At 37.1% G+C, this 16,094-nt stretch overlaps 1 protein-coding gene across 2 annotated transcripts in view; it reads right to left on the reverse strand.

Annotated features, from left to right (window-relative positions):
- Positions 1–4,029: 4,029 nt before the first annotated feature.
- The window catches only part of TERT (telomerase reverse transcriptase), a 28,593-nt gene continuing 16,528 nt past the window's right edge, over positions 4,030–16,094 (reverse strand). The window contains exons 9-16 of one of the 2 annotated variants that reach the window (XM_032119535.1): positions 14,311–14,424; positions 12,629–12,700; positions 10,613–10,798; positions 9,303–9,429; positions 8,949–9,010; positions 7,083–7,207; positions 6,597–6,734; positions 4,030–4,548 (exon numbers count right to left, since the gene is read on the reverse strand). In XM_032119535.1, coding sequence (XP_031975426.1) covers positions 4,445–4,548; positions 6,597–6,734; positions 7,083–7,207; positions 8,949–9,010; positions 9,303–9,429; positions 10,613–10,798; positions 12,629–12,700; positions 14,311–14,424 — 928 coding nt within the window. In that variant the 3' untranslated portion in view covers positions 4,030–4,444. The remainder of the gene's footprint in view (positions 4,549–6,596; positions 6,735–7,082; positions 7,208–8,948; positions 9,011–9,302; positions 9,430–10,612; positions 10,799–12,628; positions 12,701–14,310; positions 14,425–16,094) is intronic. The other variant, XM_032119542.1, reaches the window with a different exon arrangement.

Below are 16,094 nucleotides of genomic sequence, written 5' to 3' on the forward strand. Positions count from 1 at the left end.
ATATCCATTGTACCTGTCTGTAAGTAAAAATAAGACAGCCTTTGTTAGACATTATTAGCTGTTATTGGGTATCATTCAACCAACCTAGTATACACAATTCATATGCTTACAGCAATCATGACACTCTATAAACAATGCTGTTGTGTTTCCTTTAATTTCTACCAATTTCTCAGCTTCATGTATCTCTCCAGCCAGAATTTAAACTTGGAAAGCCTCTTAAGTACTGTTGCTGCCTTCTGTCTTCCTTCACTTTTAAAAAACCAGTCTGTTCCTAAGGATCAGCAACACAGATTGGAATGCAAGAACCTACAGTTTCATTCACTACCCTGCCTCCCTGCTCCAAGAGATGCAGAATGGAAGCTCTCTAAGAATAAAGACTCCTCTTTTCCACTACACTCTAATTTTTGTAAATCCCTATACACACTTTAGCAGCAGTCATTTTGTGGTTATTTCATATTCTCAAGCATTGCAAGGAGCAAAGATAAAGCATCAGCAGATAAAAGAACGCATATTAAGTAAATTTGAGCAATTAATTAATTCTAATTGAGCACAAATCTTTTCATCTTAGTAGATTCCAGAATTTATTGTAGAAGAAAATACTGTGTAAAAAAAAAAAAAAAAAAAGTCCCCATTTTTTCCCTAATTTCTCATACTGAACACAATAGCTGAATGGCAAAACAAAAATGCAGATGTATGGCAGCCTTTCAGTGATCTGCAACCTTACAGAACATGACAATGAAATCAATCTTTACTGAAAACCAGGACTTCCTGTACTTGGCTGCAGATCCTGGCCACTCTGTAGTGATGGGAGATGAGGATTTCTCTTGTCAAGATACTTGAGGCCCCTGAAAAAATATAGGGAGAGAATGTGAGGATAAAGTACGAAAAAGCCTTCAGGCTGAATAATTGAGTCAAGGAAAAGAAAAGATTAGGGTTGAAAAGCTGTAAATACATAAATAACAATTTTTAACTAACTAAAGCATACACTTCATATTCATGTTTCTGACTACAGATAGCTAAATGTTCATTAAAGTCATATAGGCAACTATACGCAGCAGGTTTAAGTAGTTGGTCAGAGTTCTGCTCTTAAACAAAACCACATCCAACTAATACACACACAAGCTGAGAAAATAATTAAACTACATATCAAAGACTTTCAAGTCTATAAATCCATCCTTAGTCACTGTCATGGTATCCTGACTTGACTTTTGAGCCATCCTTTCCATTCACCAGAAGGGAGACATTATGGATCACTGGACATGCAGTTCAGCCCAGGACAGGACTCTGAGGGAGGACAATTTTCAGCTCCAGTAACTACAAATGATGGCAGGGAAACACAAGCTGAAGTTACTGTTTAGCTCAAGTGGGCATGTAGAAAATGTGTTGAGCAACTCTTGCATGAACACTGCTTTTCTGTTGTCAGTGCACCTCTGATGTGACCTCTACCAAAATTTCCATGCCAAAACTGTAGCCTTATTCCAATAAAATTAGTGCTACAATCTTCCCCTTCTTATTCATGAAGAATAAGATGATATCCTATACGTACATTTTTCTCCTGAACAGCATGACTGTGTTACTTGAGGGAGCATGTGTATGCAAACACATAACTCAATGTGTTGAAGTCATACAGACTAAGTGCCTTCTCCTTCTGCTCACTCTTCTCCCAATCTTTTCTCTCCATATTCCATCAAATCTTCTTTGCTCTAATGTGCTGCAGTGAACTCATACCGTTCTGACAGACAAGACTTTCCTAGAATTGTCTAGGCTGCAAGAACCACCTGGGTTCTTTGGGGGTAAATCAGTAAAAGACACAAACAGTCATGGTGATGTTCAGCCTTAACCAGAATCCACAGCCCTAAGACAAGGAGATCAATTGCCTGTTAAAGGAAAAAGCCTCAGAAGGAGCATTGCAACAGCACCATAAATAAGGACACATCCAAATTATCATAATACAATAAACAGAAAACAGATGCAGAAAGAAAAGCACCTTCCTTTTGGAACACAGGCAGTTTCCTACATTGTGAAATATGATACCTACCTCAGCTTGAGATTTCCAGTCCATATTTCCTTCCCAAAAGGACACAGTGGGGAGAGAAGGACGTGTTTGATGGATGCATCCAGATAGTATGAGCTCCCCTAGAGGGGCTTCTGTCAAATTCCTTCCTTACAGCTCTGTAGACACACTAAAAAACAATGTTCAGCCCCATTTCTCCCCCTGCCCATATAAACCCTCCAGCAAGATCAACTTCCTGAGTGGCTTGTAACACTTGCAGCACAGGTTGAGCGGGGAGTTACGTTCAGTGGTTTAGCTCTCAATCTCTCTCCTCACCTTCTCTTAAATACTGAGACCTTAACCTTCACTGCAACTCTCAAATCTTTTGCAATTTTCCCAGCTGTCCAATGATTGTTCGAAATCCACATTACAGATTCAGAATGCTCCTAAGGTAATTCATTTAGTATTTCTAGATTCAAGTTATTAACTCTACCCAAACGTTTCCTGACAGCAGTTGCTGTTTAACACACTGCCTTGCTACCAATTAAGTAGAATCTGCTTTACCACCATAATGAATCACGCTATTTCTTTTAGAACAGTTCTGTGCAGAAATAGCTTTATGGAATATTTCTACTTTCCCAACATTATAAACATCTATTTTTACAGCAACAACTGTATGCCCTTGCCATGGTTCATCTATTCCTTACACAAATGCTCACAGTATTTTTTTCCAATTACCAAAAGCCACAGTAGCAGCTCCAAGTTTCCAGTATAGACTGCCAGCTCTTCTTCAAATCCCCAACTTCTCCACTTGCTAAAACACATACCCAGTTTCAGCTTTACTTTCACTTGCCTCTTTGAGGGGAGCATATTTTAAATGAAACAGTTTTCTCTTGTGATTTCTACATTGTATTTGTATCTGTTTACAAGCAGCCTTCAAAAACAGCAGCTACTGGTTAAAATTGATAACTCAGCCAGTAATTGTTGGGAAAGGCAAACATCAGCTCAGAGAATTGCAAGCATTACACTATTCATTTTTATAAAATTACACCTTCAGCTGAGACCACATCACTAGATTATATTCCCACAGATAAAAATGGGCTTATATCCAAGCCATTAGTGAAGTTTACATTCCCTCTGTTCTTCATGTTGGAGCATCTTGCTGTCTCTTCCTGCCACAGGATCCCATACAATAAAGCTTTCTGCACTGCCAGGCCTCTCTTACGCAGCGCTGTCCGCGATAGTGCTCACTCATCCGGCGTCACTGCAGACCACTGTGGGGCACGGGGGTGTTTAAACGTTTGAGCTGCTGGCTGGGGAGCAACTGGGTTGTTCTTCATCTCTAGAATGAACAATTGTTCTGTGACTTTTTAAAAATGTATTCTATTTTAACAGTGCCACTTCACAGAAAGAAAAAAAATCCAAACCTGTATGACTGACTGTACATTTTGAACTGAGTTATGATGTTAATGGACAGATTGAAATACTGCAAATCAACTTCTAGGAGCTGTGCTACCATTCCCTGTGTGGTGGGGATTTGCCAGGGATGAGGCAACAACAACTTCTCTGGGCAACCTCTTCCAGCATCTCAACACCCTCACAGTAAAGAATTTCTTCCTTATATTGAATGTAAACCTACTATCACTTTAAAGCCATTCTCCCTTTTTCTCTCACTATATGTCCTTGATAAAATTTTCTTTTTACAGAGCCAAAGATATGCAAATAGAAAAGCAATATACTCGGTGTATTATCTAATCAAGAATTTTTGTTTTGTAGATATAAATGCACCAGCATCATTCTGTACAACACTGTATTAAAAATATCACAAAGTAGTCAAAATAAATAAAACATGCACCAAACATAACCAGCTTGGACAGTGAAATTTTGGTGTATATTAGTTGTGACCTGCAAAGCATAAAATTTCTAGCCTGTGCATCTTGCCATGAAATGCATTTGCTCTGTGCAGGTAACTGTTTTTTGTGACATAACCCAGCATATTAAAGATTTCTATAAAATAAAGGCCTTGGAAACAAATACACGTTATTGCAATTAACAAGACAATTTATTATAAAATAGTCTGCAACACAGAGAAGTAAAACATAGCCCTTCAAGACAACCCACTGAAACAAGAAAGTAAATAATTTTGTACAGAACATAGTTTAATTATTCCTTCATCAAGAAGATGAGAATCATGGAACAAAACAAAGTAAATTACTTCAAACAACCTGTGAATTTACAGAAAAACCGCACCAACAAAATACCCAAACAAGACAGTATTAACAGAACTGTCTGCTCTTTTTATGTCCTGGCATGGTATCTGAGCAACAAACACGTAAAACTTCTGAGTGAACTTGCTTTTGGTCCACTCTACCAAAAGAAACTACAAAGAAAAGTCACCTACAGACAGAGGATTTATTTTCAAACCTGGGAAAATTATGAAATAAACCTCAGTCAGTCCAGGATAGCTTTGAAATCTTGACAAAGAGACGTGTCTGTCACTGCCTCCAGTAGTGCCACAGTATCCTCTGGGATCTTCCTGATCAGCTGCATCTTACCTACCAACATATCAGAAACAATTCACTACAACTGCAAATAACTATTAATTCTGGTTTAGGGAAAATGTTAATGAAGTAATGAAATCAATACTAACTAAAACCAACTAAAAAGTTGAAACACCTGGAATATGGGGATTAAAAAAACCTCTAATAAAATATGCTACTATTCTTCCACCCTTAAATCAGGCTAACAAATAAAAAGGTTCAAAATTATAAGTGAAAATACTAACAAAGAAAATCAAGGAGCAAATTCCTCCTACTTTCTGTTCTTGCAGCATTTTTTTGTACAGATTTGAGAACTTCATTATATTTTGAAAAGTATAAGCCCATTTGTTCAACAACTTTACCCACCAAATAAGGCCTTCTATTAAATCATAGATACTTTGAAAGACTGAATGTCCCATCAACAGAATTACAGACAGTAAAAAGGACTTTTTAAAGATTAGGAAGAACATGTAAAATCCTAGCAACAGTTTAAGTCCGTCACTAAACAGAGTCGGCAAAATTGTCAATGGTGCAGAAAGCCAGAAGTGCTCAATAAACATTTGCCCTGTATTTGGAAAGGACACAGATGATTTATTTCTATCTGATCATGATAAGGAAAGACTCTTGCTCCTTTCCCCGCTGGAAATAATAGGAGGGATGTTAAACAGTAACTGTGTTTTAAATACTTAACTCTGAAGAATGATGACAACTCATACTGACAAGCCCCTGATGTTGATATTGAATAGGTTTGGGAATAGTGGGAAGAACCTCCTCCCCAAAACCTGAGCTTGATATTGATTCCCATGGAAAGTAATGGAAAGGCATGTGCAGGGACACAAGAAAAAACCATGTTTATATCAATTCCTGTCAACAACATGATCTTACAGAGGTAATAGGTTTTATGTAACCAATACAAACTCCAAAATGACAACAAAAAAATGCAGCTGTTAAGTCAACACAGGGGCTTTTACCAGCCTTGTTTATCTTTGTGCTACAGATTACTGTAGCATATAGAGATACTGAGCTAACTTCACAGGATCCCACCTGAAAGTCAGTGACTTCCCTGTCATGACTACTCTGACATCCACACATGCTACCTGATTTCCAGAAGACAAAACTTAAAATACAATGTTTAAAACTAGCTTTGATATCTCTACATAATGTTTAGGTCTGCAGTAACCCTCTCTACAAGATGATGTTCTGATTTCCCTCCAAAGCAGAACTGCTCTCTTTTTGGGGCACTGGACTCAGCGAAGCTATCAAAGGAAGCTTATGATACATTTCAAATCAAATAGGTGTTATTCTGGACTGAAACCCAAGAATTTCTTGGTCTTGTATAACAAAACTGCCTAAGCAGAGTGCCAATTACACAGCCAGCATCAAGAGTCTGGCCTTCACCACAGCTAAATTCATCAACAGGATTGGCTGCTTCAGGAAAGCCTCTCACTGTCCACTTCTAATATCTTAAAACTGAAAATTCTATTATTTCTGTGGCTGGCCTGCAGGCAGACTGCACAACTGCTTAAGGAGAGAGCTCCCCAGGGGCGAGGGACATGGACAGCTTCTTTCACCGAACGGAAGTGTCAGAGACACACCAACACCACAACTCTACAACAGTACACCTGCAGCACAGCCAGTGCTTCTGTTTCCAAGTGACCCATGTGACACTTTTTTGGGTAAGAGTTTAAATTGTGGGAGGAGTTTATTTAGTTGCCTGTTAATCTACATTTTTTAAAATAGAATCTTGAGCATTTATATTTTATTTAGTTACACCTGCTGAGAATACTTACATGATTTCCCCAATCTTACTAAGCCTTCTGAACTGCACAAGCTTACTGTCAAGCATCAATTGTCCTGTGAGAAAAAGGCTCTAGAAAACGCAGTGCTGAGAAGCATTTTAATCTGCCTACTTATACTAAGTAAATTTGAATAAAATCAGAAAAGATGGTTAATGTACACCTGAGAACAATATTTTAGGATGAGAAAACCTTAAAAATACATTAGTTTCTAAGTTTTATTACAATTAGCCATAGATAAAACTGTAAAAACAGCTGAATACTTACAGACTTTTAAGGGTGTAAGCAGACATTTGTAAACAGCTTTGTGATTTGACAGTTTGACAGTGAAGGCATGGTAGCAGAGCCATTCTGCTACCTGAATAGGGAATATGCCAGATACACCTTTGTTACCTTCAGCAATCCCTAGAGATAGAAAAGGAAAAATAATGTAACTGAAAATGACGAGCATTAAGAAGTATGTCTGATCTCTCCTCTCCTTCTACAAAATAACCCCAGGATTTTTTACTAGAAACCTGTGTAGTCAATGAAGTCTCATACAACAACAGAAAAACTAAAAACCAGTGCCTGAAACACAATCTTCAGAAAACTGAGTTTAAGAAGAAAAATGCACCATGATTCTTATCATGCACTTCTCAATATTCATTCCTGATCTTTATCCCAAAATTACACCATCAGACTGCACATTCAAGATTTGTTACTTGTCTAAAAAAACCCAAACCCACTACCTTCATTGCCATTAACATCCTATACCTGTATTTATTGTTTTCAGGATAGCATAGCAGCATGATGCAGTCTGAGAGATAATCCTTAGGAAGAAATGAGGATTTTTTCTAACTTGCTGGTTGAATGGAAGTTGGAGAACACAGGCATGGAACCTGTTCACAAAAACAGCCTATTTAATCAAAAGTCATTTGCAATTTTAAGTGAAACTATGACTACACAGCTTAGGGACTATACAACATTTAAAAGCACCCAACAGTCTTCAGCTGTATCAACACTGTCACTGCATGACACCTGTCCCATATATACACATTCCTGGAATGCCAGACATATATGATGTTTGTTTCTAAATTTTATGCTGAAAGAAGATCTTGAAGCCATCTGCTTTGGTAACAGAATTCTCTTCTGAGGACAGCAACTGTGTCATGTGCAGGGAAAATTAAACTACACATCATCACCAATTCCTTATAACAGACCATGCCACTAGAGAACAGCTACATGACAGAGTGTGAGAGGAAGAAAAAACAAAGCAAACCCCCCCAATAAATTCTGTTCAGGTATGCAGGACAATAGACTTCCAAATTATTCCACAGACCAGGATACTCACTCCTTTGCCTATTTGGAAGCCAACTCTATAGAAATTATGTCTATCGTATGCTTCCTTACACCTGTTTGAAAATATTTTAAAACCGCTGACTTTTTTTTTTTACCTTCAGACTCAAGCATTATAATCCTGCTTATGCTGAATATAGCCAATTACAGTGTTGATTTTTAATTAACCCAGCACATTGCAATCTCTTTAAAAAACTGTGACATTTTCAATATTTAAAGGATAAACCTAACTACGATGCTGCATTGCAGGTTTTGGCTGAATTAACCTGACATGCAGTTATCATGGTGGACAGTATTTTAAGTAACATATAAAGGCCATTGTTAGAATGTGACCATAAAACCAAACAGAAGTAACTAAGTGATCATATCTATCAGAGAAAAATCTTAAATCACCCACAACACAAAAGTTTAAGAGCTGGACACATCAGTGCTGTACTACACAAACCAAATTACACTTCTTGGACTAAGAATACAGCTTGAATGTGAACAAAGATGAATTTAAGAATAAAACTAAAATGTCCCTTCCTAACAAGGGTGAGCACAGCAAAAGAGTAACATCTGATTTCCATGAAGAGTGAAGGACTTCTCCCACATTTTCTCTGTCAAAACAATAAAAACCCAATTACTTGCTGCGGCAAATCATTCAAAGTTTTCAATGTAAAGAGTTTAGTATTTTCATCCAAGTTGCTTATCAGTTTTGATTTCTTTCCCTTATCTTTGTTCAAAACATTCACTTCCTCTGCTGATCAAGACCAGCTCACAAATGCCAAGATACTACCAGCTAAGGAGCAATTAAAATGTTATTGGCAATAACAAACTACAATTAACTTGGTGGAATGAAACCTCACTTTACCTAAAGTTACACTGGTCAAAGTTCTATATGATTTTAACAGATACGAAGTTCTAAATATAAACTGGCTAACATTTAACTGATCTAAATATAAAATGGTTAATAAGGCTTCTTGTCATACTCCTGAAGCAAAACAGACTGGTTATCTTGAGGTCGGCTGTCAAGACCGAGACACTGAAAATCCATTTGGTGAAGTATCCCTTAAACACACACATCAAATATATCCCTGTATCCTAAAACTAACAGTATTACTTAAGAACAGTGTTTAAACAAGAATAACTTGACCTACTACTGACATTTACTACTGCACACATCATACATACATAGATGCACACACTGCACACTTACGTGGCACGCTTTTTTCTAGTTCATAGCTCCTCCATGTGTCAAGAAAGAGTAATGAAATACTGACACTTCAGACGACAGTGACCTACCTGTAAGCCTGGAGTAAAAATATCTTGTAGATGTTAATGAGAACTGTTCTAAGGCTGTTGATCTACAACAGAACAGAAATAGAGCTATGAGAATATTTTAGTGTTGTAGTAGAATTTGTTGAAGATCTAAACAAAAAACATATTACGTTAAACTTTAAAGATTTCTTTAATGCAACTAAGTTAATGTTGTGAAGGATCACCTCTGGAAGACTCCACATTTTATTTGATGTCAACATTTCCAGATTACGTGGATCTCCTCTCAAAATAAACTTTTTTATGTTAGAACTCAAAGCAGCTTTAATGTTCTTCATCACTAATCACAATATTGCCAAACATCCATTTTCAGATTCCCACCTGTAAATCAAGAAATAAACTATGACATTTCAGTTTGAGGACTGCACTCAGTTTGTATTTCATGTTTTTCCCAGCTGTTCTACTTGAGTTGAAGGAAAGACTTGATCTGATAGAGGTACAGGTATAACTAGGAAAAAAAAAGTAAAAAAACGTGGTTAAACTCCATGAGCTAATAGACTAAATGAAATTCTGTAAAGTAAGCCTCATTTAACCTCCCATGTTACAGACATTTCCTGCTAATCAATGAGCCAGCAGCTAAAAGATGACCATAATTACATTCAGTTGAAGGAGACTAGGCCCTGTGGCATTAAGGGTATTAGCTAAGGGCTAATAATTTTTCAGGGCCGAAAAATTCACCCTGCAAAAAAAAGCCAAATCAATAACCTTAAAAACAAACTAAATGTATTTCTTAATCACATGGTCTAGCCAGAACATTATTAATTACTCCAGTGACAATCATCTTATCTATGATCCATTCAATGAAGGAGCTTAGGCTTGAAGCCACCTAAGTTTCTGGAACACTGATTTTCCACCTACTTAAGTCAAGCTTATCAAAAGCAAAGCCTTGTAACAAACACTGTGGTGGACTTGGCAGTGCTGGGTTAATGGTTGGACTCGATTTTAAAGGTCTTTTCCAACATAAAAAATTCTATATTTTTTGATTAGTGTCTCCCAGACCAGGAGCTTATCAACATAAACTGTTTTTTTTAAGAAGTCAGCAAATAAATCTCTTTGGCTGTTGACTTTGATCCTTTGCTATAGGAAACCATGTCACAAAAATTCCTTTCCTAAAATGACCAAACTTTTCTGTTTAGGAAGACTACTGAAGAACTTTACCATACTATTGGTGGAAAACCTCCTCCTAATAAACACTTATTTAAGGGCTGTTTATACTAAAAATGGTCAATAATGCAGCAAATATTATCCTTGAGTTAAAACAGTTTTCTTTTCAATATTTAGCAAATGTCTAATGCTATCTCTAGTAGTCCATGTAAAGGGTCTACAGAACTTTTCAGTAGGATACTTTATCCTGTCCTGAGTTCTATGCCACTTCAGGCTGTTTTGTGTAAATGGTCAAGGTTGATAGTTTAAAGAGAAGTTCTCTTCCCCACACATTCTTTCCCATCTGAAGTGTACAGAGGGAACACCTCTGATGTTGAAAGGATTGCTAGTCACTCTAGTCTATACCAAATTAATCCCCATCTTTTTGGCATTTAATTCAACTACATCACTCCCAAGACACCCTTGTGCTTCTCCTACTATGTGTGAGATATTGTAACGCTGACACTGGAGTACACAGCTCTATTTACCTGGAGTAATCGCAGTAAACCTCAAGTGTTTTTACATCTAATAACAAACCACACCACGGGATCAAACGACAGTCTGGCAGTTGTTTAAATTTGGAACATCCTGGGATATCATCAACAGGAAAATTCACCACTGTCTTATTTGGGTTTATTAAAAGGCCGTACTCAGGAATACCTGTTGCTAGAGTCCTAAAACAGATATAAACAGTTAGGCTAAGCCCCCCCCCAGCAAAGCAGACAAAAAACTGGTGCCATGCTGCAAGACAAGATCTTGAACACAAGAGCAGAAATCAAAGAATAAAGGGAACCACAGACAACTCTTTAGGTTAAGGAACACAATTAGAAATGAAGAAATTGAAGACACAAGAGGTAAATAAACACAAATAAACTTGAGGATAATGGAGAAAAAAATTTACAGATTAATGCAAATTAAGCACATCAGCCATGCAACACTTGAAAGAAGCTGTATAAACCACACTCACAGAAACCTCTGAGATCAAAATCACTGGAAAAAGACAGATGACAAGTTATTGTTTTTGGAAGTAAATAAAACCAAGGAGAATCCATATAACAGGAACCTCATTTATCTGATGAAAAGTTTTGAATTTTGAGAGAAACATTTTCTCTAAGAATGTTTTCACTGCCAGAATGCCTGCTGATTACCTGCTACATATTGGATCAGCTGTGTCATGGACAGGCAGCAGTTTGTCTTACTTGGCAATGTACTTATGTTCAGGCTTCATCCTTTTAAAGAGAGGAAGAGGTAGGCTCTTCTTCTTGAGGAGTCATAGTCGTAATGCTGGTCCTCAAAACTAATTTACTGAGTCCCCTGGTTCTAATAGTACATTAGGAAAAACTGTTACTACTCCATTTGTGGCAGAGAGTTCACCGGATCTGTAAATAGTTCCAGAAATCTCTCACAGAAAAGGCTACTTCTCTACAGAAAATCAGCACAGCTGGTGCAGAAGTTGATATAGAACAAAGATGCAGACAACTTCAAAGGGCAAGAAGGACAATATCTGCACTGCTACTCAAGTGACATCGTGTTGAAAAGATATTACAGAGATTAATAGCTTGAGGCACTCACTGTTAGTTTGATTTATCATTTCCAGAACTGTAAACCCACAAATCCCTAGAAATTTATTTCTGTTCTGACAAGGAAATGAGGACAAATGAAGTCTTCAAAATACACTATCCCCTATTTCACACAATTTATACTTCAAACTGTACTTAATTGATTGCTCCACCACATTTCAAGCTCACAACAGAGCTGCATCTTTCTGACTAACTGAAAAGCATGATGCAACTGACTACACTGCAGATGCTAAGCTTTTCTTCAAGACCTTCCTTTGGATCCTTTAAATTGACTTCGGCATCAGCAGAGCTCCCCTAAGACTGACTGTACACTCCTATCCGTGGTAAGGAGCCTCTTCTAGGATTCAATTTTTAAAGAAAAGGTAGTTCTGAAGCACAAGAAAGAATTACTGTTTTAAAACTTCTGTGTGAACTGCATACTACCATGCTATTGGGATCTTCAGATACTTATCATGGAATGTTAGTGACCCGAAAATTCTTAGCAATATTGGATCAGACAAGAGCTGCATTCTTTCCCAGGGAACAGAAAGCAGCAGCATGAGTGCCCAATAAAAACATTTTGAGAATGTAAAGAAAACATCTTAAAAATTTGAGGGAAAATGGTTTTAAAAGACAACTGTCAGCTGCTTTGGTTAGCCCACAACACTAATTTTTGCTTGAAGCTCCACCAAGGTTAGTAGGTAGGTCCCTAACTTAATCTTAAGCAGGAATCGCCCATCATGTGAACTGCAACAGATCTTTAACTGGCTATCAAGACTGTAGCTTTAGGATTCTTCCCAAGCACAGGCTACTACCAAGGGCTCCAAAATAGTCCTTGATTGTTAACTCATAAAACAAATACACCTATGTGCATAAAGACGAAAAAGAGTTATGTAAAAGGTAATAATGCTTACTACTTTGAAGACTACATCTCTAATAGCCTACCTTAGAAAAGTTCTTGCCTTCATTAAATGTGGTGTAAGTAGCAAAAAATCATCAATGAGACGTATTAGGACTCTGTAATGAAAAAAGAAACCAACACTAGAGATTTTAATACGTAATCCTTTCAAAGTTTTTTCATACACTTCAGAGCAACAATGTGCCTATTTTAATTCAAAAGTGGTAGAGGCCGATATGAACTCCAAATTGAGAGTCATGAAGAAATTCTCAGTTCTGCTTCTTTCCTAAACATAAATGAAAAAATTATATAAAATAAAAAAGCAATGATGATGGCTAGATGAAACACAAAGGAATTTACAACAGACAAACCATTCCACAGTGGCTTCTCTGGATACAGGGGTTTATACTTTTCCAAGGGAGAATTTGCAGTATCTTTCTCTACAAGACAAGGAAAAGAGGTGCCAGACCAGGTACACAAGTAGATTCTTGGTGGGCTCCAACTCCATCTTCATTTACCACATAATAACTTGTTTATGAAACCATAGCTTGAATGTAAAATGGAATACCATCTACCACTGTAAAGGCTGGAATTTTCTTTTCCAACAGAATTCAGACCCCAAGCATGCCCAGGTTTTTATGGTAAATCCTGCCTAGCAGATCACAGAGAAGCAGCTCTGGAGATGATGATGTACAGTCTCATCTTCAAAGCAAGAGTACTGCCATCACTATGACCAGATCAGCTGCACCTTGGCCCAGCCAAGTCAATAACCACCTTATTCTCCTGACTTAAAAGGACACATTAAATTGTCAAGATCATTCAACAGACACGCACTGAAGAGTGCGTTCTTCTGAACCAGTTTCATAATTTCAGTTTTGTGAACACCCCCCTTTGAAAGCAACAGACAGCTCACATCACTAGAGCATCTACCTGTGTGGAGTACTGCCATCCAGTTGTTTTTTCTTGCTTTGGAAAGAATTCACAGCAATGAAGGGAGATGTCTTAACACAAACAAGTTTCAGGGTCCAGCTCATGACTAAATACCCTAATCCAGGATTCAGTTGGGGATTTGTTCATACAAAGGTAAAAGGAAGTTCAAAATTTTTACACCTAACAAAGAGACAAAGGTTTTATCAGGCTAGCTTTCTGTCAAGCTCCTAAGGAGCAAGCACACGCGCTGGGCAGAAAGACTAAGAAGATTTACCAAAAGTCACACAGGACTTCAAACAAGAACCAACATTCCTCATAAAAAATCTGCTATAAAGATGTGACCTTGATAAAATGTTAAGATTTACCGATGGTGGATTGGAAAGCCCTCAGGCAGAAGCCTGGAGTATCAGGAAGTCTGTAATAAACATCTCATCTTGTCTGAGGTGAAAAGACCACAGATGATGCGGGAAAGAGTGAGGCAAAACCATAAACTTCTCAGAAGTACAAGAGCAGCTTGTCAGACTCTTTACAGCATCCCTAAATACAGGGATCTAAGAATAAATCTCCTACTAAAGACACAGGAAAGCTTCTCAGCATTTTCTTCCCGATCTTGTAACAGGGAAATTCTCCCAAAAAACCATCACAGTTTCACTGAAGCTGCAGAGATGTCTGTGTGCACCACACTCCTAATGAAGTTGGAAATCCTTGAAATTCAAAATTAAACATCACAGAAAATGACTAACACATATACTACACATTATGAATTATGGTAACAGAGCACAAAACAAAGCATCCCTACCCATCCTGCTGTATTCCACTGAGCAGTTTGTTTTCCATGTCTCCATAGAACAAGCTGCAAAGTAGGGTTGACAAAATGGAGCCCTGTGGAATTCCACAGCACTGTAAGTAGTACCTAGCAAAGAGTAAAAGAAAACAAAAAATCAAAACATGCAACAAGAGCACAACAGCTGTTAAATTTTCTTTTTTTTCCAAGTGTAACATAAGTTTCAATAAGAAATATGTTGTATGTTTGCCAGTTAGCCTTATTTAAATTTGCTTGTTCTAAGAATCTACATAGAGATCCAGAAGTTTTAACTTTAACAGTGAAAAAAACCCCCATTAATACACATATTCCTTTTGTATTAACAAACTCCAGGAGACAACTGATATTTGATGAATGAAATTTTATAACTAACTGCAAACCCCAAGGCCTCCTTCTGCTGCAGACACATCCTTCATTTAAGTTTTTTAATTCTTTATGTTACATCTTACGGTGACAGCTTCAAGAGAAGTGTTCTTGTACACTAAACAAATGGGAGAATTTTCTATGCTGGCAGAAACCAAATTGGTATGGCTTGAAAAATCCAAGGGAATGATTTTCACAACACTTCTTTGAAGCAGTGAGATACTACAATGTCCATTTCACATTATTCCATTAATGACTTGGCGAAGCTGAAGAGAATTAATTTAGACCACATACTACTTTTGAGCACTGATTGTACTTTCATTTTGAGTCATCTGAAAATTTTCCTTGCAGTAATTTTATTTTCTTACAGACTTTTGATAAACATATCAAATGGTATTAAAAGATTTCTTATAGGCCCCCAGCTCAACAATCAGCATTTTTCTCAAAACATCACATTAGCATTGACTAATTGTGATTTTTTCTTTGAGAAAAAGAGTCTATTTATTTACTAAACTTACACGGGTTTTTTCTGACAAACGAGAACAAGCTACTCAAAAGGGCTAACAGAACAAACAGCATTTTTCAGTCAAGTTGTGACAGAATTTAAACGTATGAAGCTGGTTTTGCCAGTGTGTGCTTCCTTGGAAACCATTAAAATTCCATGAAACATACTCACGTTGGTTAGTCATTATTAAAGTATGCTACAAGAGCAGTCTTATAATCCTGCCAAAGGGAGCATAAGCACCAATACTAGAAAAAACTATAAACACTCTTCTATGTGACTCCTTGAAAGCTTTTCTCACTCTCCCTCAGTCCTGTGAGATTCTAAAACAAGTTTTCTAAAACAAAGGTATTTTTTCCAGAGCAAGAAGCTATTAATTCTAAGATACATCACTCTGAATTTACAAATAAAGATCACGTAAATACTTCCTTTTTCAGACATGGTACACATTTGCCACCTAGAGGCAAAATACAAATACCAAGTCAGTATCTCTACCAACACAAGAAGAAACCTGCACTACCACCTTCTGTAACATCTGATTCTTAATTTTGGAGTTGCCAATAATTTTAATTCCTGTTGCTACTGCCTTTTATTTTTATTGCAACTTGCCAAATAGCAAAACCATGCAGAAAAGGTTTAATTTTGCACTACAGAGAAATAATTAACAAGGCTTTTGCATGATTACTTGGATGTTACCCTTGCTTTTGCTCACACTATGGATCCCACCATTTTAAAGTACTTTCCTTTTGAATTACACTTGCAGTTTTAAATGAAGGTTATTCCATATTCTATGGAATAATAAATTATGAAGGTTATTCCATATTCTATGGAATAATGCATTGTGTATAGTTAACATCATCCAGGTAGGAAAGAGAAATTTTATTCAATATAAATT

This window comes from Corvus moneduloides, chromosome 1, assembly GCF_009650955.1.
Source record: "Corvus moneduloides isolate bCorMon1 chromosome 1, bCorMon1.pri, whole genome shotgun sequence".
Classification (NCBI taxonomy): Eukaryota; Metazoa; Chordata; class Aves; order Passeriformes; family Corvidae; genus Corvus; species Corvus moneduloides.